At 43.0% G+C, this 27231-nt stretch overlaps 3 protein-coding genes and 1 long non-coding RNA gene across 5 annotated transcripts in view; 1 reads left to right on the top strand and 3 right to left on the bottom strand.

The window, feature by feature from the left end:
• The window catches only part of stag2b (stromal antigen 2b), a 42652-nt gene extending 35500 nt beyond the window's left edge, over positions 1 to 7152 (bottom strand). Inside the window, exons 1-7 of the mRNA XM_036943310.1 lie at positions 6822 to 7152; positions 3922 to 4050; positions 3762 to 3840; positions 1814 to 1966; positions 634 to 807; positions 247 to 451; positions 2 to 153 (exon numbers count right to left, since the gene is read on the bottom strand). Coding sequence (XP_036799205.1) covers positions 2 to 153; positions 247 to 451; positions 634 to 807; positions 1814 to 1966; positions 3762 to 3840; positions 3922 to 3965 — 807 coding nt within the window. The 5' untranslated portion in view covers positions 3966 to 4050; positions 6822 to 7152. The remainder of the gene's footprint in view (position 1; positions 154 to 246; positions 452 to 633; positions 808 to 1813; positions 1967 to 3761; positions 3841 to 3921; positions 4051 to 6821) is intronic.
• Positions 7153 to 7446: 294 nt separating this feature from the next.
• Positions 7447 to 10622, top strand: LOC118938719. The gene is made up of 3 exons (XR_005035979.1): positions 7447 to 7558; positions 7940 to 7982; positions 8088 to 10622. It is a non-coding gene; the product is annotated as an uncharacterized LOC118938719 (long non-coding RNA).
• Positions 10623 to 12112: 1490 nt separating this feature from the next.
• LOC110489126 (E3 ubiquitin-protein ligase XIAP) lies at positions 12113 to 19039 on the bottom strand. Of its 2 annotated transcripts, none has more exons than XM_021561710.2 (8): positions 18844 to 19039; positions 16836 to 17110; positions 16157 to 16721; positions 15902 to 16001; positions 15733 to 15811; positions 15562 to 15601; positions 13770 to 13998; positions 12113 to 13293 (listed from the first exon to the last, which is right to left on the bottom strand). In XM_021561710.2, exons 2-7 carry the CDS (start codon positions 17073 to 17075, stop codon positions 13802 to 13804), a joined length of 1221 nt encoding a protein of 406 aa, XP_021417385.1. In that variant the 5' UTR covers positions 17076 to 17110; positions 18844 to 19039; the 3' UTR covers positions 12113 to 13293; positions 13770 to 13801. The 2 variants fall into 2 exon arrangements, with proteins under 2 accessions (XP_021417385.1, XP_021417384.2); XM_021561709.2 differs by having other exon boundaries at positions 13770 to 13943; positions 18844 to 19033.
• A 4480-nt stretch (positions 19040 to 23519) lies between these two features.
• Positions 23520 to 26909, bottom strand: psmd10 (proteasome 26S subunit, non-ATPase 10). The gene is made up of 5 exons (XM_021561711.2): positions 26694 to 26909; positions 26442 to 26540; positions 25911 to 26057; positions 25483 to 25649; positions 23520 to 25350 (listed from the first exon to the last, which is right to left on the bottom strand). Exons 1-5 carry the CDS (start codon positions 26808 to 26810, stop codon positions 25191 to 25193), a joined length of 690 nt encoding a protein of 229 aa, XP_021417386.1. The 5' UTR covers positions 26811 to 26909; the 3' UTR covers positions 23520 to 25190.
• Between the last annotated feature and the right edge of the window lie 322 nt (positions 26910 to 27231).

Below are 27231 nucleotides of genomic sequence, written 5' to 3'. Positions count from 1 at the left end.
CCTCTTTGCGTTTCTGCAGCAGTAGCTCCAGCCGGTCGTTGGCTCTCTTGGCGACATTCTTGTTTCTCTCTGTCTCGTACTGTCGCTGTGTGTTGTCCATGTTGATGCTCAGGTTCAGAGCTACATTCACCAGGGCTGTCATCAGTTTCATAGCTAAACACACACACACAGTTAATCAGCGTGCCCAGGGAAGACAGAAATAACCGACTAACACAGACAGACATATCCCCTCACCAACTCTATTACCTGCCAGGGTGCTGGTGTGCCTGAAGGCTCGGACCTGTGAGTCCGACAGTCCGGTGAGGAGCGATATGACCGTGTCCATGAGGTACTCATCATAGATGATGCTGTACTGACACTGTCTCACCAAGACAGCAATGAACTCACAGAAACTACCCTTAAACTTCTTCCACAGCGGACCTGCCATGGTCAGAGGGTAGTCTCCGCTGTCCTATAGAGGGGGAGGAGGAGGGTGGAGAGAGAGAGAGATAAGGTTTATGGGAGTTATGGCTTCACTATTGCATGCAACTCAAAGGGTAATGACATCTAAAACTGAACCAATCAACTGGTACATTTCAGGTGACTGACTAAACTTGATGCACCTACCACGTCTCTCACACACACAAAACCTACCTCGTCAAACTCCTCTGTCATCCTCCTGATGATCTCAGAGTTCTGCATGTTTCGGAACATCTCTCCACTGACCACTCCTTTACAGCCAGAACACTGGATGAAGAAGTTGATCAGGTCTAGCAGAGCCATGTCCCTGTCGGTTTTATACGCCTCAATCCAGTCATCCACCACAGACTGGAGCCAGGACAAACAGCAGAGAGAGACAATAAGTACAACTAAAACAGTCCCAGAGGTTCAACTCTAATAAAGCTGATCTGGTCATTTAATAATCAAGAACTGTTGATAATCAAATAAACGATTGGCCTGTTAAAGGCCTAAACCACTTCTGTGTGTAGGCTCACAGATGCACTATGTTTTTCACACACTGTAAATGTTACAAACACTATATATACAAAAGTATGTGGACACCCATATGAGTGGATTCGGCTATTTCAGCCACACCAGTTGCTGACAGGTGTATAAAAAATATATATATATTTGTTTTAATTAAATATAGTCGGGCACACAGCCATGCAATCTCCATAGACAAACATTGGCAGTAGAATGGCCTTACTGAAGAGCGCAGTGACTTTCAACGATGCTTTCCAACAAGTCAGTGTGTCAAATTTCTGCCCTGCTAGAGCTGCCCCGGTCAACTGTTGTTGTGAAGTGGAAATGTCTAGGACCAACAACTTGGCGAAGTGGTAGGCCACACAAGCTCACTGAACACGATTGCCAAGTGCTGAAGCGTGTAAAAATCACCTGTCCTTGGTTGCAAGCCTCACTACCGAGTTCCAAACTGCCTCTGGAAGCAACATCAGCACAAGCACTGTTTGTGGAGAGATTCATGAAATGGGTTTCCATGGCCAAACAGCCGCACACAAGCCTAAGATCACTATGCGCAATGCCAAGCGTCAACTGTAGTGGTGTAAAGCTCACTGCCTTGGGAACAACAAATTGCGAGCCAGCACTAATCGCCCAGCGTCAGTGCCCGACCTCACTAATGCTTGTGGTTGAATGGAAGCAAGTCCCCGCAGCAATGATCTAACATCTAGTGGAAAACCTTCCCGAAGAGTGGAGGCTGTTATAGCAGCAAATGGGGAGACCAACTCCATATTAATGCCTAAGATTTGGGAATGAGATGTTCGACGAGCAGCTGTCCACATACTTTTGGTCAAGCAGCGTATACACACACACACACCTGCATGGCGCTTTTGCCCATCTTGACAACCTCGAACAGCATCAGGTTCTCCATGCCATTCTCCTGGTAGTGGCCGTTCATCCTCCCTGCACCCCCCACTCCCTTCCCTCCTTTACCCTTCTCTCCTGCCGCCTTCTTCCCCTTCTTCCCCCCCTGGGATGGAGGGAGTGGTGGAGAGAAAGAGTTGAGAAAAGTCAATAAAGGTGTAAACAGCATAATACTTACTAATATTACGTGGTGTGTATACAGTAGCTTGAGGATGAAGTGAACATTACGCGGTGTGTATACAGTAGCTTGAGGATGAAGTGAACATTACGTGGTGTGTATACAGTAGCTTGAGGATGAAGTGAACATTACGTGGTGTGTATACAGTAGCTTGAGGATAAAGTGAACATTACGCGGTGTGTGTGTATACAGTAGCTTGAGGATGAAGTGAACATTACGCGGTGTGTGTATACAGTAGCTTGAGGATGAAGTGAACATTACGTGGTGTGTATACAGTAGCTTGAGGATGAAGTGAACATTACGTGGTGTGTATACAGTAGCTTGAGGATGAAGTGAACATTACGTAGTGTGTATACAGTAGCTTGAGGATGAAGTGAACATTACGTGGTGTGTATACAGTAGCTTGAGGATGAAGTGAACATTACGTGGTGTGTATACAGTAGCTTGAGGATGTAGTGAACATTACGTGGTGTGTATACAGTAGCTTGAGGATGAAGTGAACATTACGTGGTGTGTATACAGTAGCTTGAGGATGAAGTGAACATTACGTGGTGTGTATACAGTAGCTTGAGGATGAAGTGAACATTACGTGGTGTGTATACAGTAGCTTGAGGATGAAGTGAACATTACGTGGTGTGTATACAGTAGCTTGAGGATGAAGTGAACATTACGTGGTGTGTATACAGTAGCTTGAGGATGTAGTGAACATTACGTGGTGTGTATACAGTAGGTTGAGGATGAAGTGAACATTACGTGGTGTGTATACAGTAGCTTGAGGATGAAGTGAACATTACGTAGTGTGTGTACAGTAGCTTGAGGATGAAGTGAACATTACGTGGTGTGTATACAGTAGCTTGAGGATGAAGTGAACATTACGTGGTGTGTGTACAGTAGCTTGAGGATGAAGTGAACATTACGTGGTGTGTGTACAGTAGCTTGAGGATGAAGTGAACATTACGTGGTGTGTATACAGTAGCTTGAGGATGAAGTGAACATTACATGGTGTGTATTGATGGGTTGCATGTTTTGCCACAATATTGTCTTGAAAGTCTGTTTTGGACTGATGCCCGAATGAGCATTCTAATTAATGCATCATCAAAGAGCGCTGATGAAGATTTAATCAAAAAATGCATTACATTGGCTTGGAAATACAATGACATTCCAAGGGGGGGGGGGGGTCAAATAATTAGTAGGAAAATCTTTTGATGTCACCAGATTGACTTTAGATGCAGTATAACGTTAGCTAGCTAACAATGAGGGGAGGCCATCGGATTTGAGCTCGCTAACTTTAGCATTGCTAGCCATTTTTGACAAACTTTGCTAGCTAATAACAACATTGTCATCTCTTTAAAGTAAATTTGACGACATGATAATGCTGGAAAAGTTGTTACCTACTAAATATTTTACTACTTTACCAATGTCATGGTATTTCCAGGCACTAGTGTAATTTAGACTAAACAGTAGTTAGCCTCCATCCAGAATGACTGGGCTTATCACCACTTTAGGACACCGCCGATAGAGGACATCTGGTGAACATTCATAACAATGGCATGACCAAAACAGAGGTGCAACCTATGAATAGCGTGAGGAAGAGGTTCAAAAAATATGTTGAGGTGTATAGCGTGAGGAAGAGGTTCTAATATGACGTTGTGGTGAACAGAGTGAGGAAGAGGTTACAATATGCTGTGGTGTATAGCTTGAGGAAGACGAGGCCTGGGCGTACCTTTCCTTTGGTTGGGTTGATACTGACATCAGGAGCCTCAGAGAAGTCTGTGTCTGAGGAGAAACGGGTGTCCGAATCCCTGGCAAAAACACACACACACACATTAGAAAGTCTGCTGCATGCCGGTTGACACACACACACCATGGAAGTAGCCACTTACTGAGGATAGTGGAACTCTGACGGTAACTCTGGTGCTGCTATCATTTCTCTATCATGTCTGACCCAACTCAAATAAGAACAGACCTCAGACCCTCAGTGTCCACAAGACAGTGGAACGGTAGCATAGGACCTGGAGGAGAAAACAGAAGGGGAAAATAATGCATGGGTATGGGAGTTACATTCAGAGAAGACAGCATCCTGCCTGACTGGTTGCATCACTGCCTGGTATGGCAACTGCTCGGCCTCCGACCGCAAGGCACTACAGGGGGTAGTGCGAACGGCCCAGTACACCACTGGGACCAAGCTTCCTGCCATCCAGGACCTCTATACCAGGCGAGAGAGGAAGGCCCTAAAAATTGTCAAAGACTCCAGCCAACAGTCACAGACTGTTCTCTCTGCTACCGCACGGCAAGCGGTACCAGAGCGCCAAATCTAGGTCCAAGAGGCTTTTTAACAGCTTCTACCCTCAAGCCATAAGACTCCTGAACATCTAATCAAATGGCTACCCAGGCTATTTGCAGTGACACCCCCCCTCTTTACACCACTGCTACTCTGTTGTCATCATCTATGCATAGTCACTTTAATATATCTCTACCTACATGTTCATACTACCTCAACTATCCAGGGCCCCAGCACATTGGCTCTGTGTCAGTACCCCCCTGTATATAGTCTCGATATTGTTTATTTTACAGCTGCTCTTTAATTACTTGTTACTTTTATCTCTTATTCTTATCCATATTTTTTTGAAACTGCATTGTTGGTTAGGGCCCGTAAGTAAGCATTTCACCTGTTGTATTCGGCACATGTGACTAATACAATTTAATTTGAGAGGAGTTGTACGATAACCTGCTGCTGAACTTCTACAAAATACACATTGCATCCCCTGAACAGGCCTCAGTATCAGCCAGTGGTTCTTCACACACAGACAAAAAAACACCAAAATACTGCTTTCACATGGTAACAGGGGGCGGGCTCTATCCCTCCTGTCATGCTCAACTGTGAGCTGATTGGCTATGTCGCTCCTTGGTTTACAGGAAACATCACCCCAGGGCTGGACATTGGAACGTCCCCCGTGACCATATAAAGGAGAGTTCACTTCATCCTCCGTTAGAGATCCTAACCAATCAGAACAAAGTATTAACACTAGTTACACATATTACAAAGCAAACAGCAGGGAGCAGAGAGTGGGATACTCAACCAAATTACGACATTAAAACCACATATCTAATAGTTTTCATTTTTATATATAAAAATGAATCAACAATATTGTTAATACTAGTATGTCGTCAGGACGGGTTTTGAGCTACAGGAGGCCAAAATGAGCCTAGCAGCGACCCTATCCTGGGTGTGTCTTAATTACGATCGGGGCATACTGTACTGAGGATTACAGTACAGGATTACAGTTAATCAAAAAATGAATTGTAAGGACCAACGAGGAATCAATTGCATTTGACTGTAAAATAAAATTGCTCATGTCTGTAAGTAACCAGTTTATGATTTTTTGCAGGTTGTATAAAACTTATGGGGGAGAAGTGGGGCATCTTTACCCTCATCAACCAGTGAGATGTAAGGAATGGGAAATGGATGGATTCAAACTAAACTTTAAAATGACAGATAGGAAAGTACTTTATCCCATGGTCTTGAATTAGAACGCGTGTATTGTACAATACAACTAGAACTGTATTGCCAAGCAATAAAACAGCATCAGCAAGCAACATCCTATGTTTCTTATTGCACAAGCGGAGACAGTATTCGCTCTGGCTGGTTGACTAGAGAGGAAGCCTTGAAGATGGGGACTGAAAAAGTGGCGCCAAACCCGGGTGCCTGGACAACACAAAGCACGTTAAAACTATATTAGCGATGACTAACGTCGTCGAAATAACCGACGGAGAGCATCCTGAAAAAGACTAACTACCGTTGGCTAGGTAGTATGACAGCCGCTCTCCTGGGTTTGCTCCGTGACGGCCACTGTCCCGAATTGACACCGGTATAATGTCGAGAGGTTGCCCGGACTGGCTTGCCAAAGAGCTAGCCAGCTAACGAAGCTAGCTAGCTTAACATCAGCTGTCATTAGAACGTCACCCTTTACGTACATGAAAATAACAACTTGCCTTCTACGGCTAACGTTAAACCAAGAGTTAAAATGGTATCCTTCAAGTAACGGTAGTACCCACTTTTCCGTAAACTAACTAGTTACAGTTCAAACAGGGCAAAAACACTCGGGAAAATCTAAATTTTGACTGGGTAGCTAACTAACGTTAGCTTAGCATAGCTACAGCATAGCTACCATTCTCCATCTTGTTATGTTAGCTAGCTAGTTTTATGGCTAGTTAGCTAATTAGCCATGTTAACATTAGCTATCCTAGCCCGTTGCTTGCAATCGAACGGAGTTCGGATAGCCAGCCATATTATCAATAAAACAGTTGATATTTAGCTAGCTAGCTAATACGGCGTGGCCCTCAAAGTTAATGTAAATATCTAAATTAGCTTGTTTATACAACACACTTGTTGTGGAGCAACAATATAACCATTTAGTTACATAAAAACACCTCGTCCCTACGTCCTCCATCTTGCCTCGGGAGTTCCGATACGTTTCCTACCTAACGTTAACTCCCCAACAGAACAACATTTATTGGATGTAAACAAACACTTTGTTATATATTAGCTTAGCTAACTTGCTAGATACGTTTCAGTGAAATGGGTCTACTTTCGGGTATGCGTAACACAGATTCTAGACAAAAAAAAAGTAGCTTATAGCGCCAGCGGCTAGCTTACGACTTTCCGTAGCTAGCAGCCTCCGCACTTCTAGCCTGTTAGCTAGCTAGCATGAAAAGCTAGCTACCAAAAAATTGCTACAAACCAACTAACTTCGAGATTCCACTCCGCCATTTTATAACTTACCCCGTTATTCAATTTATTTCCAAACGAGATACTACTTTGTTGAGTCGTTGTCTGTTCTTGTATTGATATTACCACGATTTCCGCAAATGAGTTTGAAACTGGCGGTCAGAGGCGGTTTTGGACGCTCTCTCACCCCGCCACTTGCTCCGTAGTAGGGTTTGTTGTTTCGACGATGAGGGGGAAGGAAAACTCTTGGTGCACAGCTGCCCCCTAGCGGCCAGATGAAATACTTCCGATTCCCCGTGACCGTAAGTGATCTGACATCTAGCGGTTATTTACAAGGTGTGCAGCTGCCAGCTACCAGCAAGTACGTGACAGATGGGGGTTGGATGGCCCTACTGCTGAGTTTCTACACCTAAAGGCGCAACATCGCAAGACTTCCGGATACGCTTGCAAAGACCAAACAGGCCAGGGTTTGGGGTTTGATACAGGGGTCATGTCCCCACCACATTCTGAAATCCCCCCCCCCCCCACCACCACAGTTTTATCATTGCAATGTGATACAAAAAACGGCAATGGTGTGCTTTAGGACCATGCGGACGCCTCCGAGCGGTCAGGTTGGCTGTTTGGAGTGGTCAGCAGGCTGTATTTAGGACTCACAGACACCACAGAGTTGGCAGACAGGCTGTGTGAAGGCAAAGCTTCTGGAAGGCTGGCTGGACCAGCACAGGAGAGTTGAGCTTAGGTCAGTGTGTATGTGTTGCGCTCATTCACCGAGTTGTAATTTAGCTGTCAAGGTAACTACTGTTTAACTTAACATACATTTTTTTTAAACTATTGTTTATTTGCAGTGCTGAGCTAGTATTGTAACTGACATGTAATGTTAGCTAATGTTTCATTCCCTCTTAACTGAGGAGAATATATAAGCTACACTAGCTAGTAGCTACCACAGCCAGGTCAGCTTTAGCCTCTAGTTATCTGTCAGATAGTAATAATCGCCACCTCATATCGCTATCTAACAGCTGTTGTTTATAGAAATGTTTTGTAGCCTTTGTTTTGTCCCGTTTCAGAAGTAAATAATTAACTTGGCTAGCTTTCTCCAGTTGGTGTACTGTTAGAGAGAGAGCTGGCCAAAAGTTGGCTAACTTTAGCTATTATTTTTGCCTCAATCACACTAGACCTGAATCCACCGATGAAACCAGACGTTTTTTTCATTGCAGCGTGAGTTTTATTAGTCAGTATGGCAATGTTATTGATCTATCAGTTTCCCTAGCTAATTCCCTACTTTTCACACTGGCACAGTAATAAACAGCTCTAACATTACAGGCTTCACTGTCATGGTGCACAGTAGAGGTCTGCGCAGAACCGATTTCTTCATCCTGCTCCCACCACACCCGCTGGCTTTCGGGTCTGACTCCTACCAGCTACTGCAAGAACTGGTCCCAAAAACAACAGTAGTCCCGCAATATAATTTTTTACATGATGTCTAGACCAGGCACAAAGATGCATCCGTGTGCGCCATCGTGCGCATGTTGATTTTGTACATCCACACCAGACGCGATCCAGACACACAGGTTGAAATATCAAAACAAACTCTGTCCCAACTATATTAATTTGGGGACAGGTCGAAACAAATTTAATATTAATGGACATTTAAGCTAGCTCGACCTTCTGTTGCTAGCTAATTTGTCCTGGGATATAAACATTGGGATGTTATTTTACCTGAAATGCACAAGGTTCTTTTTTTCTGTGTCTTTTTAGAATTTGGACGCATTTTGAGTCACACAAATTAGTGTGTTCTCTACTCAGACATTTAATCCACAGATATAAAAAGGGAATCTAATAGTTTCTAGTAAAATCTCCTCCTTCAGTAGTAGTAGCAAAGATTTTTATAACTAAACCAAGATAGACCACAGCCCGTTGTTTTAAATGGGAACCAATGAGTCATAGTGAGCAGAACAAGCAAGGAGGTGGGCAGAGCCAAGCACAAGCTAGCGAGATCTTATTGGTGCGTTCTAGCATACATTTGCATATTTCAGTTAGGGAATGACTTCTCTGTTAAGCGTGTGTGCAATAACTCAATTCTCCTTTGCACACCTCCTAAACAACCCAATTTTTAAAAATTTTAGCAAAGGGTAAAGTATACAAAACTTAGTCCACTCTGTTCGTAACAGATTCTAGTTTTGGGAACAGAAAACGGTATTGAGATGAAATGTTTCATCGATGAGAAAATTAGCAGAACGATGGCCAAAATCCATCTTTTTCCATCTTCTCCCCACTGCCGGCCACTGGGCTTCCTCTCACTACCAAATATGGTAGTGAGTGGAAACGCCAAACGGATGCTTCACATTTATACACCCGGGGAGTTTAATATCTGTCTCATTGTTCTATCTGTGGTGGTAGTCTTTTTCTTCTTCTGTGGACTTTATATGTCAGTTGGCAACCAACTTTTAAGTTGCATTACCACCACCAACTAGATTGGAGTGTGGACCTCAAGTTCTATTTTAGCACCTGCCTACGCAGACGGTCGTTGACGCACTCGAGTAGTTTAGATAAAAACGATTGAATAACATGTATGTGCACATTTATTTTGCAACGCTCGTATTGTGGTGGGGTCACAGCATGCTGACCACACCGCTCTCGTTACGTGTGTGAGTGTTGCAAAATAAAGGTACACATGTTTTTCAATCATTTCATCCAAACTGCTCGCTCCAGTCAATGAGCGTCTGCGTAGTCAGTGAAACTGAATTACATGCACTCAGAAATGTCATTCCTCAAATAAAGGTGTAAAACACAAAATGAGACATATTTGCATATAGTCTGGTGAAGGCTGGCTGAATTCTGTCAAAGAGTATATTCTTTTATCTCATCATGTCTACAGATTCTCCCTTCTCCCTGTTTTGTTTGCTTGAAAATGTTGATACGGAAGAAACTGTAACCAAGCATTTATAGCGGCTAAGTAATGCATTGCCATTAATTGGAAGGTTGGTTATCCTTCCACAATGTCAATTTATGTATCATTAGATTGACATTTTTACAAGATTAAGGGTAACTGGGCAGCTTTCATAAGGATGCCTTATATGGAATACAGTAGAAGTAAAGGACTCTGTATTGAAAACATGGCCACGTCAGGGGAAATACCTATTTAGGCAATACCTAGCTGCTGGGGTGCTCAGTCTTGGCCCTGGGGGTCTGCCGTCCTGTGGGTTGTCACTCTGGCCTGGGCCTAACACACCTAAAACCAATAGTGAATGTTTCACTGAGATCCTAAAGCTGAGTGGGGTGTGTTGGGTTGGGGCAGGGTGGTGGACCCCTAGGGACAGGACTGGGTGACCCAGCTAAATTGTGTGCAAGTAAAAAGACCTCTACAGTACTATTAGGCCTATGAGATTAATTATATGGAGGATTTGCTGTTTCTGTGTGTTAATGTATATTTGAGGTGTATGTGTTTTTTGTTGTTTTTTTTGTTTCTAAACCATTTCCTTGGGAATTAAAACAATTAAAGGTGTGAACTGGGAAGGAAATTGTGTTGGGAGAGAGTTGAGTTATTGACTAGACTGGTGGGGGTTGGGCGTGCAGGCAGCTCGGGCTGGCTGGTCGGTCTGGCCGAAATTTGATATAGAGGATGTCTTAATAAAGACAATCAAAAGTCTGTATTTTTTCAAGAATTGTTGTTTTTTTAGGCTATTGGTTAAAGGTGCAACACAATATTTATTATTGAATTATCTTTGATCTAGTTTAGTCTTTATTTAATAATGATCTCTTACCTAGCTTGATGACTTTGGGCATTTTTGCTTACTTTTTGCTCTACATAGAGACATAGAGTTGGATTGTGTAAAAATTCAGGAAATAAACTTTCGATGCCCCCAAAAAATTCTGGGGGAGGACCCTCAGAACCCACACCAGGATATGCCCCCTCCACTTCTAAAACCAAAGTGGCGCCCTTGGTTTGAGAAGTCAATGAGAGAAGTGAACAATTCTTCCTTAGTTGTTCATTTTCTCGAAATCTAAAGCCACAACCTAGACTTGAGCCAATGTTTTGAGTAGAGGAACATGTTATTTCTCCAATCTCGTGAAAGTGACAAACTGACACGTTTTAATTTTCGTTAAAAAAAAAAAAGTTACATCGGAGGAATGCCTTTGATTTGACGGCCTGCACTTACGCAGTTAGGCGCGAGACGAACGTTAGATCCGATGACGGGTTTTTGTGCATCAGTTTAGTTTACCAATGTCGCCATGACATAATCTATACATACGGATTTCTATTGGAGAAGCAGTTTGACTATCTTCATACTGTACTATCTTTGGCCCTGCAGTCAATGGAGTGGCCGCATCTCAATACCAAGTGAATCTCAATTGCATTTCCTTGACTCCCCATGTCCTCTCTTCTCACCTCCTCAAAATCCATTGGAGGAGAAGGTCAGAGGGGAGGACATCTGGAATCAAGGAAATCTAATTGAGATTATCCCATTGTGGGAGGAATAATCTTCCTCCTTCCTTCTCTCCTTTATTAGAACTGTTTCAGATTCTGAAGACTCATATAGTGTAAGACAGTGTTTCCCAACCCTGGTCCATGAGTACACCCAACAGTACAGTTTCGTTGTAGTTTTTGACAAACACACCCCATTCAACTCATTGAGGGCTTGATGATAAATTGAATCAGGTGTGCTTGTCCAGGGTTACAATAATGTTAGTGTTATTGTTAGCAGTGTTAGTAGCGTTAGTAATGCTAGCAGTGTTAGTAGCGTTAGTAATGCTAGCAGTGTTAGTAGTGCTAGCAGTGTTAGTAGCGTTAGTAATGCTAGCAGTGTTAGTAGCGTTAGTAATGCTAGCAGTGTTAGTAGCGTTAGTGTCATTGTTAGCCGTGTTAGTAATGTTAGCAGCGTTAGTAATAGCAGTGTTAGCAACATTAATGTTAGTAGTGTTAGTAATAGCAGCGCTATTAATGTTAGTAATAGCAGAGCTATTAATGTTAGTAGCATTAGTAATAGCAGCGTTAGTAATATTTGTAGCATTAGTAATAGCAGCGTAGGTAGTGTTAGTAATAGCAGCGTAGGTAGTGTTAGTAATAGCAGCGTTAGTAATATTTGTAGCATTAGTAATAGCAGCGTAGGTAGTGTTAGTAATAGCAGCGTAGGTGTTAGTAATAGCAGCGTAAGCAATGTTAGTAGCATTAGTAATAGCAGAGCTATTAATGTTAGTAGCATTAGTAATAGCAGCGTTAGTAATATTTGTAGCATTAGTAATAGCAGCGTAGGTAGTGTCAGTAATAGCAGCGTAGGTAGTGTTAGTAATAGCAGCGTAAGCAATGTTAGTAGCATTCGTGTTAGCAGCATACATGAAAGTGCAGATATTTTGAAAACATTTATTTTCCACTTTGGTCAAACAGGAGTTGCACTGAAGTGCAAAGGAAAGATTCATTTCAGAATAACATGATATCAGTTATGCCATTATACCTAAATATTGGAAATTGATCCAAGTATACAATTCATCCATTTATTCACAGAGCACACAATGAATCATACAAGTGAAAGCATACTAGTTGGCCTAAGGAACATATGTTTGGGAACCCTCAGGACTTCTATTTCAGAAACCTGTCATTTGCAAACCAATAAGGAAAGCCCAGTCAACAACTTCATAATATTAAGAGAAATATGACAAAAACATGGAAATGGCATAATAGAATAAAGAAAATATACACACAATAAGTCAATTAAACTATTTGAAAAGGCACTGTTGATAACTGCAATGGTAGATCATGGTTCTGTACAGCAGAAGTATCAAAACTGTGGGTATATGGAGTACAGCCATGGACAAGAAGTTGCCTGTTTGACTCACCTTCATTAGTTCTGCTAACCTGCTACGTAAAGTCCCTTCTGTCTGTAGCTGTACTCCATCTAGTCTCAACCTTAGTTTCTCATCTTGGTTTGAAGATTGAGGCCCATTGCCTCTTGGGTATTGTATCAGTGAGCGAACACTACATCACATAACAAGGAAGTGTCTGTCATTATCTTTAAAACAATAATTGAAAAACAAAATCCCCACACTACTCATGGTTCTCTTATTCATATTTACAGTGGTCCTCCTCAAATATAATATATCTTTATGTACATTTGTAGTAGGAAAGCATGTGTTAATAAAATAATTGAGAAGGTAAAGCAGCATTGCAATTTAAAAAGAGTCTCATCCTCTTGGGCCCACATTATTTAAACATCTCATATTAGGTGCTGATCTAGGATCACTTTTGCCTTTTAAAACATAATGAGTAAGAGACGGGACCTGGCCCTAGGTCAGCACTCCTACTCTGGAGACGACAATCCCTGGCACCAGGTTGCATGTTAGGAGATGTATGTCTTGATCTTTTGTGTGATGGCACAACAGCAGATGGGACACTTGTCGAGGGCCTCGGAACACTCCTTGCAGACGACCAGGTGCCCACAGGGGATGAAGACGATGCAGATGTCTCTGTCCATACACACTTTGCACTGTTTCTCCCTCTGCAGCTTCCGTAACTTCTCAAGGGGACCCTCGTCTGAAATAGGGGAGAAACAGCAGTTGGTAACCGAGCACAATAAAGTAGTTAGAATACTGACCAACACAACTCGATCATGTTTTGGGGGGCGGCAGGTAGCCTAGTGGTTATTAGCGTTGGGCCAGTAACCCGAAAGGTTGCTAGATCGAATCCCCTGAACAAGGCAGTTATCCCCCTGTTCCAAGGTTGTCATTGTAAATAAGAATTTGTTAACTGACTTGCCTAAATGAAGGTTAAATATTATTATAATATATATTTTTTAATGTTCTTTCTATAGCCAAGCCTCATGTAGGCCTACAGTGTGAATAGCACTGTTCCTGGATAAACTAAGTCAAACTGCAAAATCCTGTGGAATTATTTCAGGAATTTATTTGACTTGTACTGTAAACCTCAATACCAGTTTTAATAGAACAGTGCCCGGATTTAATGATACTACCAAGCAATGTTAACAGTGTTCCCCCTTATGAGACACATACCATGGTTCTCTGCGTCGCTGTCAGGGTCTCTGTTAAAGCAGTCCTGCAGCAGAGTTTCCAGGGTGGAGTAGCCTGTCCCATCCCTGCGTAGCCTCTCCTGTATAGTCCTCTCTACCAAGGCAGGCTCCAGACCCATCTCCACCGCCTTCTGGGCATTGGCTGACTGCAGCACCTCTGTAGAGAGAGGGAGGAGACTGAGCATGTACTAGTAGGCGTTGGAAATAGCACCCTGTGTGAGAGAGAGATATAGACACACCAACTCATTCAAGGGTTTTTCTTTATTTTTGCTATTTTCTACATTGTAGAATAGTGAAGACATCAAAACTATGACATAACATATGGAATCATGTAGTATCCAACAACAAAAAGTGTTAAATCAAAATATATTTTATATTTGAGATTCTTGAAAGAAGCCACCCTTTGCCTTGATAACAGCTTTGCACACTCTTAGCAGTCTCTTAACCAGCTTCATTAGGTAGTCACCTGGAATGCATTTCAATTAACAGGTGTGCCTTGTTAAAAGTTCCTTTGTGGAATTTCTTTCCTTATTATGCGTTTGAGCCAATCAGTTGTGTTTTGACAAGGTAGGGGTGGTATACAGAAGATCGCCCTATTTGGTAAAAGACCAAGTCCATATTATGGCAGGAACAGCTCAAATAAGCAAAGAGAAACGACAGTCCATCATTACTTTAAAATATGAAGGTCAGTCAATCAGGAACTTTGAAGGTTTCTTCAAGTGCAGTCGCAAAAGCCATCAAGCGCTATGATGAAACTGGCTCTCATGAGGACCACCACAGGAAAGACCCAGAGATACCTCTGCTGCAGAGGATAAGTTCATTAGAGTTACCAGTCTCAGAAATTGCAGCCTAAATAAATGCTTAACAGAGTTCAAGTAACAGATACATCAACTGTTCAGAAGAGACTGCGTGAACCAGGCCTTCATGGTCTATTGCTGCAAAGAAACCACTACTAAAGGACACCAATAATAAGAAGAGACTTGCTTTGGCCAAGAAACATGAGCAATGGACATTAGACCAGTGGAAATCTGTCCAAATTTGAGATTTTTGGTTCCAACCGCAGTGTCTTTGTGAGACGCAGGGTAGGTGAACTGATGACCGCAAGTGTGGTTCCCACCATTACGCATAGAGTAGGAGGTGTGATGTGCTTTGCTGGTGAAACTGTTAGTGATTAATTTAGAATTCAAGGCACACTTAACCAGCCTGGCTACCACATCATTCTGCAGCAATACGCCATCTCATCTGATTTGCACTTAGTGGGACTATAATTTGTTTTTCAACAGGACAATGACCCAAAACACACCTCCAGGCTGTGTAAGGGCTATTTGACAAATCAGTCAACCTCAACCCAATTGAGATGGTTTGAGATGAGTTGGACCGCAGAGTGAAGGAAAAGCAGCCAACAAGTGCTCAGTATATGTGGGAACTCCTTCAAGACTTTTGGAAAAGCATTCCAGGTGAAGCTGGTTGAGAGAATGCCAAGATTGTGCAAAGCTGTCATCAAGTATCTCAAATATATTTTGATTTGTTTAATACTTTTTTGGTTACTACAAGATTCCATGTGTTATTTCTTCATTTTTATGTCTTCACAATTATTTTACAATGTAGAAAATAGTAAAAGTGAAGAAAAACCCTTGAATGAGTAGGTGTGCCAACTTTTGACAGGTACTGCATATATATAATCTAACAATACCTTTAGCTAAAGTTCCAAAACAAAAGTGAAAGGGGTACAACTTTACAAAAATGTTTATGTTACTTCAAAAAATGTTTTTTACCCGTCTCATGACTTGAACATCCATTTAGGTGACTTGAAGCCTGGGAAATCAATAGAAGGAATGAATTTGATATGGTAGGAGTCATGCAAGGATGGGTGCAGTTTAATATGTTTGACCACAGGTTTAGGGGTTAGAGGTCAGGGTTAGGAGGATGAAGTCTTGGAGACTTACAGCATTGTTCCGGCCAGGACCTTGTAGCTGAACGCTGCTGACGAACTCCTGTCCTTTCTCTGCCAGTAGAAAACTGCACCTGGATTAAAACATGACACGCAATGTTAGTGACAGGGAGAAGAAGCATGCATATGATTGTTTACTTTCTACTTGTGAGTGTGTGTGTTACCCAGGATAGTGTTTGGCGTGCTCCTCCCAGGGATCCTCATCCTGCTGCCAGCCCTTCAGACCTCCACCACAGTGGAAACACTGCACATGGTCTGGTGCACCTGCACCAACACACATTAGAAAATAAACCCAGTACTTTCTATGTCAACTCCTCCCTGGCCCTTTTACCGTAGCAAGTAATGGTAAGCAGGAATTGCATTTGTTAATTACTTTTCTCACAGCCAAAGCTCTTGTCTACCCCACTCCCAGGTCTCACCTATGTTGTAGAAGCCTGCTCTGGCCAGCCTCTCGTGGTCAATAGGGTGGTGCTGGATTCCTGCAAAGCTGCCTAGCCTCTCCTCAAAGCTCTGCATGGGGACCCGAGGACCCGGGCATGGCCTGGTCTCCTCCACCTCCCTCCCCCTCTGAGAGGGGAGGTTCCCCACATCATGCCCCAGGATGAAGAAGCAGTAGGGGTAGTGTTTGGAGTGCTCTCCCCACGCCGTGTCCCCAGCCTCCCAGCCCTTCAGCATCCTTCCACAGCAGAAACACTGCACCTGGTCTCCCTCCCCCAGATAGAAGAGCCCCGCCTGGGCCAGCTCTCTAGGTCGGACCGGGGATGTGGAGGGCCACGGGCCGAAGGTGTTGAACCGGGAGTCTTCGCTGGCCATGTGTGGGGCCATGGGGTAGGTGGTATCGTCTACCACCTCTCCCGTCCTCAGGCGGAACTCCATGTCCTCAGCGTCTTCGTTGTAGGAGGTTTCATTGGTCAGCATGGCACCTTGAAGAGAGTTAACCCTGGATCGATGGGTGCAGCTCAGGAACTTACAGCTGGGGGAGACCTGAAACATTGCAACATTAGTATGATAATTTGGCAGAAACATGAGATAATGGAAAAATAAAAAATAAATACAAAAAAGTTTTGCACATCATCGTCATCCCATTTTCACCCTCACCTCCGCGTGCCTCTCCACGGGTGCGTCACCTCCACACCAGTTCTCTACAGTCTTGTGGCAACTGAAGCAGCGCACCTTGTCGGCCTGTCCCGTGAAGTAGAACCCTGCGCGGGCCAGCCTCTCCGCTGACACCTGCTGGGCCAGGAGGGAACCCCGGAATGAGTCCAGCCGCATGTCCATCATGGACCAGTCTACTGCGTGGTCTGACTCCATATCACCGTCTCTCCCGGGGCCTGACATCAAGACACAGGGCTGGGCTGCCTAGGATGAATGAGCTGAAAAAAAAAAAAAAATATATATATATATATAAAGTCATTTCTAGAGGCGCTAGTGAACAAGCTATCAGGAATCTGGACAGACACCATGTAAATGCATAAGTTTGACAAGAGAGAGCATTGTATTTGCTAGAGTACCACTAGATGGCAATGTGCACATTGCTATGGTCACATGGAGGCGTTGGCTGTTACATGTGAGGGGTGGGGAGGCAGGAACAGGCTCTAGGATATGTTCTCACACTACTAGGCCGCCCTGCTCACCACAGGAATACATAGACCATAACACACACAGCCAAATGTAACAAATGTAACTATTATTTTAAGTGAGCACTGGCCTCAGTTTTCCATTCGTTCCTATGATCAACAAAGCTCAGCATTTCGTAGGAAAGGAGTTACATAACGCTTACTTTGAAGTGAATCAATCAGCCCTCTTTGAGTAGTGTGTTGCAACACAATTAATACCCAGCCTTATCAATGTTGGGCTACTGTAGGCTAGGCGTTATGCTACTTTCACACCTAACACACCTCCAACAGGGAGGATCAGGAACCATTGTCAGTTAGAACAGTCAGATATTTCCCCTCAGGCTGTATTCACCAATCAAATATGATCCTATCCCATCACTGTTCCTGCTATCAACAGTAATGCAATCAATTACATATAGCACATCGCTGCCTTGTGTTAGGTTAGATAAGTTTGTTAAAGCAGCAACAGACTGGCACCCAGGCTACCAAACATAGAACAATAATTTCTAGAATATAAATTGGCTACTGTCAATGCTACCAATCAATATTGGTCATGCTGGTTTTAATCTTTTGTATACCTGCCATCCCCATCGCAGCAAGCAAGGCAAGCTTCAGACTTAAAAACGCAGTTAGACTGGAGGTTGTCATGGTTTGGCAGGCAGCACTATCACACTAATATGAACCTGCCACATTGCTGTGAAAACAGATGAGTAAATATGTGATGATATCCTAGGAAAATGTGCTGTATCCACTCATCCCATGCTCTCCCTGACAGCTCCAAAATGAATCATGTGGATGGCATCATCATAAACAGGGCCCTGAGCATAACATATTCTTGACTATGAACTGGCTAGCTTTTCATGATTGTATAACTATAACTACAGCTTAGTACTTTTATGTGTGGCCCGTCTGTTACTGACCAGAGCTGAACCTTAATCTCAACGCACAGGAAGGATAGATATGGATGAATGGATGGATGTGGCGCCACTTGGTCGAATGACAGCAATAGGCTGACCATATGGGTGCAAAGTGCATGCCAAGGGGTCTGGGTGACCTTTTCCGCACACTATCGCCGTGTCATTGGTTCAAACTCCACTCCGACTCACTGTTCCCACTCAATCAGATGGACGGCCACGTACATTCTGGAAAGTTCACAGGCTCTTGTTTGTGTCTATAGTCAGACAAAAGCGCCAAACATAAATATAGGTTGACGCGGATCGCAATGTGCTGCCGATTGTCCTGTTTGACAGTTGAGTACTCTGCTGGGCATGGATGCGCGCTGTCAGGGATTAAGCTCTCTTCCAATGATATTTAGGACATAGTTAAATAAAACAACGTTGTCTAATAACGAAAACAAACAAACCAACGTTAAATGCACTTTGATCAGTCGATATTAAGCTGTTTCGCCATAGACAGTAACGTAGCACGACCGACGAGCTGTCAACCGTAACAATTGAAAATGCATGCAAAGACATACCCAATACACATACCTTGGAAAAGCTTGGATGTCACCTAGTGCCTCTGGGGTATTGAATGCTGACTGTCTCCTTTCCAAATAAGATAGATGGCCAGTATTTTTTGACCAGACTATTTAACCATGGTTTGGGGAAGTAAATTCAGCGTTGGTGTTGTTCTGCGCACCAGTAAAGGCGCAGGCCACCTGACCACCATTGTGGAAATAGATAGTTTATGACGTAGGACGGAAAGGGGGGAAGTATGGGGGGATTAGTGCGTAGTTTTGCTGTGTTCAAGTTCAAATCAGAACTAGGAAACTGACATTTCTGACTTGCTAAATGGTTGAACGGAGCACGTCTATAACTACAACCAAACTTATAACTACAACCAAACGTAACTGTCAAACTTATTCCACAGAGGACAGTGTCTGCAGGGTTTTGCTCCTCCCTTGTACTTGATTGATGAATTAAGGTCACTAATTAGCAAGGAACTCCCCACACCTGGTTGTCTAGAGCTTAATTGAAATAAAAAACCTGCAGACACTTGGTCCTCCATGGAATGAGTTTGACACCCCTGAATAGGCAAGTCCTAGTTCCGACTAGTATTTCAACGCGGCATTTACATTACATTGGGGTCGAAACCCACCACTGTGATCTGTATGCTCCCATTGGCTCATTGACCTTTGGCCGCCTTTCCTTCCAGTTCTCTGCTGCCAATAACTGGAACAATTGCAAAAATCTCTGAAGCTGGAGTCTTATATCTCCCTCTAACTTTAAGCATCAGCTGTCAGAGCAGCTTACCGATCACTATACCTGTACACAGCCAATCTGTAAATAGCAAACCCCAACTACCTCATCCCCATATTATTACTTACCCGCTTTCTCTTTTGCACCACAGTATCTCTACTTGCACATCATCATCTGCACATCTATCACTCCAGTGTTCATGCTAAATTGTAGTTATTTTGCCTCTGTGGCCTATTTATTGCCTTTCCTCCCTACTCTTCTACATTTGCACACATTGTACATATATTTTTCTATTGTGTTATTGACTGTATGTTTGTTTATGTGTAACTCTGTTGTTTTTGTCACACTGCTTTGCCTTATCTTGGCCAGGTCGCAGTTGGAAATAAGAACTTGTTCTCAACTGGCCTACCTTGTTAAATAAAGGTGAAATAAATAAAATAAAAATTATAAATGAGAAATTAGTAATAGGCTGTTTTGACGAAAGTGGATATATGGACAGAGATGTAGGCTATACCAGAGAGGAAGAGGCGAAGCGATAGGGTTTACTCTAACCAAAACCTGTCCACGAAAATAATGCCACAAAGTGAGGAACTTTTGTATGAAGATCAATGAGTGTCGAATTTGGTCAACAAAAAAATGTAATTGCTAATTTGCTAGGTGAGGCTTATTTGATAGAATATACGTTTCGTAATGGCTAGGTTGTTATGACTGCACAGATATAAGTGGATGTTCGTGGCATCTCGGGAAACTTTGAAAAAAAATATACATATATATATTATTGGAGTTGTGCCTGTTGTTCCCACCTATTTGCCCTCTCATGGGCTAGAATGGTCACACCTTGCCTCCCTTCCATGTTTGAGGACATGTATTTCCATTGTTAGAGCAGTCACTCGACCATCTTGTCAACATAATAGATACTCTTTGGCTATACATTGACTTTCAACAAGGGAGGCAAAGGGCCTGCTTTTTATGTTATATGTTCAAACCAATTATCCACCATTTGATTCTCCCAAGTCTACACACACAAAGCGAGAGAGAGATCTTGTAAACCCTGACCAAAACAAAAGTGATATGGGAAGAATATGGGCATTTCCATGGTTTTAAAGGTGAAACAGCACAGATCCTTCTTTCTAAAACCACCCCAGACTTTCTGTGAAGTTTACACATTAGGCCTATGTGACATCGGAAATGTGATGCATTTATTTCCATATTTGGAGTTGTTCATTAATCCAAACATCCTCCTACCCAAAATGTATTTTTATGACCGATTCAATGAACAAATAGCCTATAATAATAATAATAATTTATTACATTTCCACTGTGATTTTCATAGAATCTCAAAGCACTTCAAGAGCAAAAAACAAACAAGCAATATATCATGACAGGTCAACCAATAGAGGCCAAGTCTTTGAAAGCTGCATCCTCAGAAGGGAGGCTCAGTTTATTTATGGCTTGAGTGGAGACAGCTGGTCAGAGGATGGTAGATGATGGAGTCTGCTGATGATCTTGTAGAGAGCAAGTCTGGGAACCAGCCTGACTCTTATACAACGCTCGACTTGGTCTGAAATAGGTGCCGGTACTCATTTTGGGTGTCGGTACAGTTTACAGTTTAGGTGCAGGAACTCAACAATACGTTTGAGCTAATATTCTACAAGAGGAACAGGAGCTCAAGCAGTAGAACATTTGCGGTGTAGTTACTCATCTCCAGTTACTCAGCTCCAATAAGCTCCTGCCCAAGAAAGCACTGCTCTTATAGCCACTGAATTTCTCCTCTTCCACTCTGTGTATCAGCCACTTGGGTGACGCCTCAGCAGCTCTGTGTGCCAGAAAACTGATATTTAGTCAGTTGTACAACTGAAAGCCTTCAACTGAAATGTGTCTTCCGCATTTAAACCTCAAGGATCTGAACCTTTTCTAAATTGACATACCAAATCTAACTGCCTGTAGCTCAGGACCTGAAGCAAGGATATCCATTTCTTGACACCATTTTAAAGGAAACACTTTGTTTCACAAGTTTGTGGAAATTTGAAATTAATGTAGGAGATAACACATTAGATCTGGTAAAAGATAATATAAAGGAAAAAAAAACGTTTTTTTTTTGGTACCATCTTTAAAATGTAAGACCATAATGTATTATTCTAGATTTAGGCCACTAGATGGCAGTAGTGCATGTGCACATTTTTTAACTGATCCAATTAACCATTTTATTTCTGTTCAAAATGTATCAAGACTGCCAAAATGTGCCTAATTGGTTTATTAATACATTTTCAAGTTCATACTTGTGCACTCTCCTCAAACAATAGCATGGTATTGTTTCACTGTAATAGCTACTGTAAATTGGACAGTGCAGTTAGATTAACAAGAAATTAAGCGTTCTGCCCATATCAGATACATCTATGTCCTGGGATTTTTTTTTGTTACTTACAACCTCATACTAATCACATTAGCCTACATTAGCTCAAAAGCTCAAGAACATCCGCACATCCAGGCACTTTCTGCAAGTGCTGGAGTTGTAGGCAAACTCATGGAAAACAGAAAGGAAAACGCAGCACAGTGCTTCTCATTCTCTCAGGTGACATTTATTTACAACGTTATGACCCGTAGGTCTTCATCAGGCATCCATATCCCAGGTGGGGGTGGAAGGTCCTATATAAAGAGGCAGTACTGGGGGTAAATGAGTTGCATTTGTATGTGAAGATGCATTGAGCACGTTGACCACATTTGTAATTACCCTTCGGAAGTGTCCCTTTTCTCTGGTGGGTAATCAGATTTAACCACAATATCACTTACTTTTGGAGGTCTTTTAATAGCCATACGTGGGGAATATTTAAATATGGGTTTCAGTTGTGGGCCAGTATCAATAATGTACCAGTGCTTCCTGATATTGTCCTTCAATGCCTTCCCCAATGGTGAGTATTGGGTAAAGCATGATGGGACATGTTCTGCTTTTTCTTTTGGTTTTAGGCTTTCCAGCTGTGTTAGTCCTTCAAAACGATCATTAGCATTTTACCCAATTATCTTTGTACCCCCTTTCCTTAAAAATCTTTGTGTGAGGTCCGTGGTCTGTTTCAGATAAGCAGCATCAGAGCTGCATATTCTTCTGACACGACTGAATTGACTTATAAGGAGACTTTTAATAAGTGGACATGGATGAAAGCCGTCACCTCTAAGGAGGGTATTCCTGTCCGTAGGTTTCCTATAGAGATCTGTAGAGAGGGAGGTTTGTCCTTAATAACCATCACATCAACAAAAAAACTGATTTGTTTTAGGTCATAGTTAATGCTGAAATGAAGGTGTTCATTCATAGAGTTTAGATAAGCATGGCATTCCAAAAGTTCTTCCTGTGTGTCTGTATAGATCACGAAAATATCACCAAATATCTCCGAATTAGGAGAATATTGGAGAGAAAAGGGTTAAGGTCTGGATTCAGCAGCACCTGTTTTTCAAACATTCCTAGATATAGGTTAGCATGATTAGGAGCCATAGTGTTCCCCATCGCTGTCCCTTTCGTCTGGAGGAAGAAGTCTCCTCTGAAGAGAAAATAGATGGAGGTTAGTACCAGTTCAGCCAAGTCCACAATACAATTGGTGCTGGGTAGAGCATTAGGGGGACACTGACAACGTAGAGGTTCGCATTTAACCCAACCCTTCTGAATCAGAGAGGTGCGGGGGGCTGCCTTAATCGACATCTGGGGAACTGCCTTCCTCAGGGGGAGGACAGATTTTTACCTTGTCAGCTCGGGGATTCAATCCAACCACCTTCCCAACACTCTAACCACTAGGCTGACATGGGAAAAAAAAGTATGTGCTGTATGTGAGGTTAGTGCTATGGCCTCTGCCAAGAGGTCTGAACCTTTATGGCACAGGATAGTGCACTCACCCCATACTGCACGGTTATTGGTTCAAGCACGGTTCCTGCTCCTCCTCAATCACTACTGTTCATTATCAAACACTGACACATTCAGATTCACAACCAAAATAGGAATTTAATGTAACTTGTTACAGATGATCAATTTAATTGGAATCAAATGAATGCAATGAACTTACTACCAAATCACATTACACATCCAGACAGTGAAACATGTTTTAAATAAGCCTGGATATTAACATATGTAGTTGAGGTGATTCATTTAATCAAGTTGTTAAGACACCAACTTATTACATCTTTTTTTTAAACAAGTTTTAAGAAGCTGAATTTCTAGAACAGTTCCAAACTTACAACATAGGTTTCTCTGGTAAGTAGCTGTAGGGTATTATCATGGTCAGTCTCTGAGATACATCCAGTCCAGGCAGAAAATCTCTTTCCTCCAACAAAAATGCTGCCATACAGACTGCATCTCAATAGTCCAGTGGCCTCCTCATCGCCTCTCCCTCATCTCCACTGAACTGTTACTGGCCTGGTGGAAGTACCCTCCCCCCGGACTGGAATATAGAAGATAGGTCAACACAATATGGAAGAGTTCATCCTGTTTCCTCAAATCAGTGCAGATAAAGGAGAGATGAGGAGAAAGGATGGATGAGGAGAAAGGATGGAGAGGTGAGATGAGGAGAAAGGATGGAGAGGTGAGATGAGGAGAAAGGATGGAGAGGAGAAAGGATGGAGAGGTGAGATGAGGAGAAAGGATGGAGAGGTGAGATGAGGAGAAAGGATGGAGAGTTGAGATGAGGAGAAAGGATGGAGAGGTGAGATGAGGAGAAAGGATGGAGAGTTGAGATGAGGAGAAAGGATGGGTGAGGAGAAAGGATGGAGAGGTGAGATGAGGAAAAAGGATGGAGAGTTGAGATGAGGAGAAAGGATGGAGAGGTGAGATGAGGAAAAAGGATGGAGAGTTGAGATGAGGAGAAAGGATGGAGAGGTGAGATGAGGAGAAAGGATGGAGAGGTGAGATGAGGAAAAAGGATGGAGAGTTGAGATGAGGAGAAAGGATGGATGAGGAGAAAGGATGGAGAGGTGAGATGAGGAGAAAGGATGGAGAGGTGAGATGAGGAGAAAGGATGGAGAGGTGAGATGAGGAGAAAGGATGGAGAGTTGAGATGAGGAGAAAGGATGGATGAGGAGAAAGGATGGAGAGGTGAGATGAGGAGAAAGGATGGAGAGGTGAGATGAGGAGAAAGGATGGAGAGGTGAGATGAGGAGAAAGGATGGAGAGGTGAGATGAGGAGAAAGGATGGAGAGTTGAGATGAGGAGAAAGGATGGAGAGTTGAGATGAGGAGAAAGGATGGAGAGGTGAGATGAGGAGAAAGGATGGAGAGGTGAGATGAGGAGAAAGGATGGAGAGGTGAGATGAGGAGAAAGGATGGAGAGGTGAGATGAGGAGAAAGGATGGAGAGGTGAGATGAGGAGAAAGGATGGAGAGGTGAGATGAGGAGAAAGGATGGAGAGTTGAGATGAGGAGAAAGGATGGAGAGGTGAGATGAGGAAAAAGGATGGAGAGTTGAGATGAGGAAAAAGGATGGAGAGTTGAGATGAGGAGAAAGGATGGAGAGGTGAGATGAGGAAAAAGGATGGAGAGTTGAGATGAGGAGAAAGGATGGAGAGGTGAGATGAGGAAAAAGGATGGAGAGTTGAGATGAGGAAGACCATTTAGACCACGTCGACTGGATCTTCTCGCTGCTTCAGTGTGTAGTCAGATGGATCAGACGTTTCCTCCTACGATCCTCCGCAGCAGAGTGGCCAGACCACCTTTAGAGATCTGTAATGGCGTCTTCTCCTCTTTGTTCTCTATGTAGATGCTGGCTCCGTTCTCCACCAGGAGTTTAGCTGCCTCCACACGCTCCTCGTCACACGCCAGGTGGCTGGGGGAGACAAATATTTAGCATGGTGTAAAAAGTGTAGAAAACAGCATCATCACACAGACACAAACATTAAGCACAGTAAAACACACAGCATCTAGAACACAACTTCAATACACACACTCCAGTACTTACAGTGCAGTGTTTCCCTCAGAGTCCTGTATGTTGGTAGAAGCGCGCTGTTTGAGCAGCAGCTGGATCAGACGGCAGTTGCCCTTGGTTGAAGCTCTGTGTAGGGGAGTAGACTCCAGTTTATCTGTGACATTAGGGTTCGCTCCACTCTCCAGCAACAGGAGGGCGATCTGTGAAGAAGAACAACCATTTGCATGATCAATCAATATAACGTTATACAGTTCTTATTTTCTGCTTTTAATAGCTGCAGAACTATTGTAGCAAAGCCAGGGGAACATAGTTGGTTCTGGCAGGGATTGAACTAGCAACACTCAATCCCCAGATGGAGCGAATAGCCCCTGTGCCAACTAACTAACCCACTTTGTTATTGAGTAAACCAGATTACTTCAGAACAGTAGCTGTCTAACATTGTGGACCCAGTGTTGGTGTACCTCATATCTGTCCTTGGAGGCAGCATAGTGCAGAGGGGTGCAGCCATTCTGGTTGACTGAGTTCAGCTGGGCTCCTTTGTTAATCAGTGACTTCACTATCTCCTCCCTGCCTGCAGATGCTGCGATGTGGAGGGGAGTCCAACCGGCCTGGGGACAAGGACAAGAGATGAGACATCACTCTCAGATGGACAGTAACTTCTTCTTCTTCTAGGATAGTCATGTAGTGATAGAGGGAGTAACTGAGCAGGTATGAACCAGAGGCTCAGTGGTTAGAGTACGTGTGTCTCCTGTAACATACAGGTCCAGTGTCTCCAGACCTCTTGACAGAGCCCGTAGAAATAAATGTTGGGGAAACTACTACCAAAGACACTTATAACCAATTCCCCTGTTCATCTGTACAAATACACTATAGTGACATCAATAGCTGAAACATCTACAGTACTTACAAGATCGATTTAAGATCAGATTATTGCAACACAGCAAGTCAATATAACTGTACAATGTTGCAGACAATGGCTTCTCAATATTTACATCATCTTGTAGGTTGACTTCCACCCCCAAATCCAACAGAAACTCAACGATCTTGACGTGTCCAGCCGAGCAGGCCCAGTGGAGAGCGGTCCTTTGGTCCTGGGAGAGGGGAAGAGCACAGGAGACCAGATGAATAAGGAAGGGACATGTGGATGTATCAGCAAATGTAGATAGCTAGCTAATTGACTGACTAAGTGACTGGTGCCTGAAGCAGCTAGCTCTGGTAATGTATTTCAAGTGATGATAATTTACCTGGTCCGTTTTGCAAACGAGCGATTTATCCGTTAAAATACATTTCTTTAATTTGTCAAATTCACCAGTGAAGGCTAAATTACAGACTTCCACATTTGAAACAGTTTGCTCCATCATGAACGATAGCTAGCTCAACTCACTAAGCGGTAAATTGGACTGAAATAAACATCAACATGACTCAGGAAATTTACCTAGGTTCTAGTTCCGGTGTAAGTGCGCGTAAATTGAGCTTTCAGAATAAAAGCTCCCACAGCAGCATGGCGGGAATTTTGCTCCATTATTGGTAGAGGGATTGTTAATTGTTTAAAAGAAACGTCACAGCTGTATCAAGTAAAGAAAAGGCAAATGTCCTAGGTGGTGCATTTACAGTGGTTCATAGATGTAGACACCTGTGTGATCAGAGTAAGAGGAGACAGGGAAAAGTTAAATGAGTATGGAAAGTCCAGAGAAGCTATGGATGTATAGTTCTTTATGTTTGAGATGACAAGGGCGTTGGAGGGCTGCGGGCAGACTACCCCTGGAGAAGATAGTGTGTGTT

This window comes from Oncorhynchus mykiss, chromosome 14 (genome assembly GCF_013265735.2).
Source record: "Oncorhynchus mykiss isolate Arlee chromosome 14, USDA_OmykA_1.1, whole genome shotgun sequence".
In the NCBI taxonomy this organism is placed as follows: Eukaryota; Metazoa; Chordata; class Actinopteri; order Salmoniformes; family Salmonidae; genus Oncorhynchus; species Oncorhynchus mykiss.
This window is presented reverse-complemented; position numbering and strand designations above follow the sequence as displayed.

Bases quoted from the DNA above. Each gene is read 5' to 3' on its own strand.
- LOC110489126 (XM_021561709.2), bottom strand. From the start codon at position 17,075: ATGTCAGGCCCCGGGAGAGACGGTGATATGGAGTCAGACCACGCAGTA. The intron at 13,944-15,561 runs GTAAAAAACATT...CTCTCTCTACAG, and splicing joins ATGTTCAAGTCATGAGACGG to AGGTGCTGCAGTCAGCCAAT. The intron at 13,294-13,769 runs GTATGTGTCTCA...CCCCTATTTCAG, and splicing joins CAGCGACGCAGAGAACCATG to ACGAGGGTCCCCTTGAGAAG.
- psmd10 (XM_021561711.2), bottom strand. From the start codon at position 26,810: ATGATGGAGCAAACTGTTTCAAATGTGGAAGTCTGTAATTTAGCCTTC. The intron at 25,650-25,910 runs GTACACCAACAC...TCTTCTTCACAG, and splicing joins CCTCCAAGGACAGATATGAG to ATCGCCCTCCTGTTGCTGGA. The intron at 25,351-25,482 runs GTAAGTACTGGA...TGTCTCCCCCAG, and splicing joins TCTGAGGGAAACACTGCACT to CCACCTGGCGTGTGACGAGG.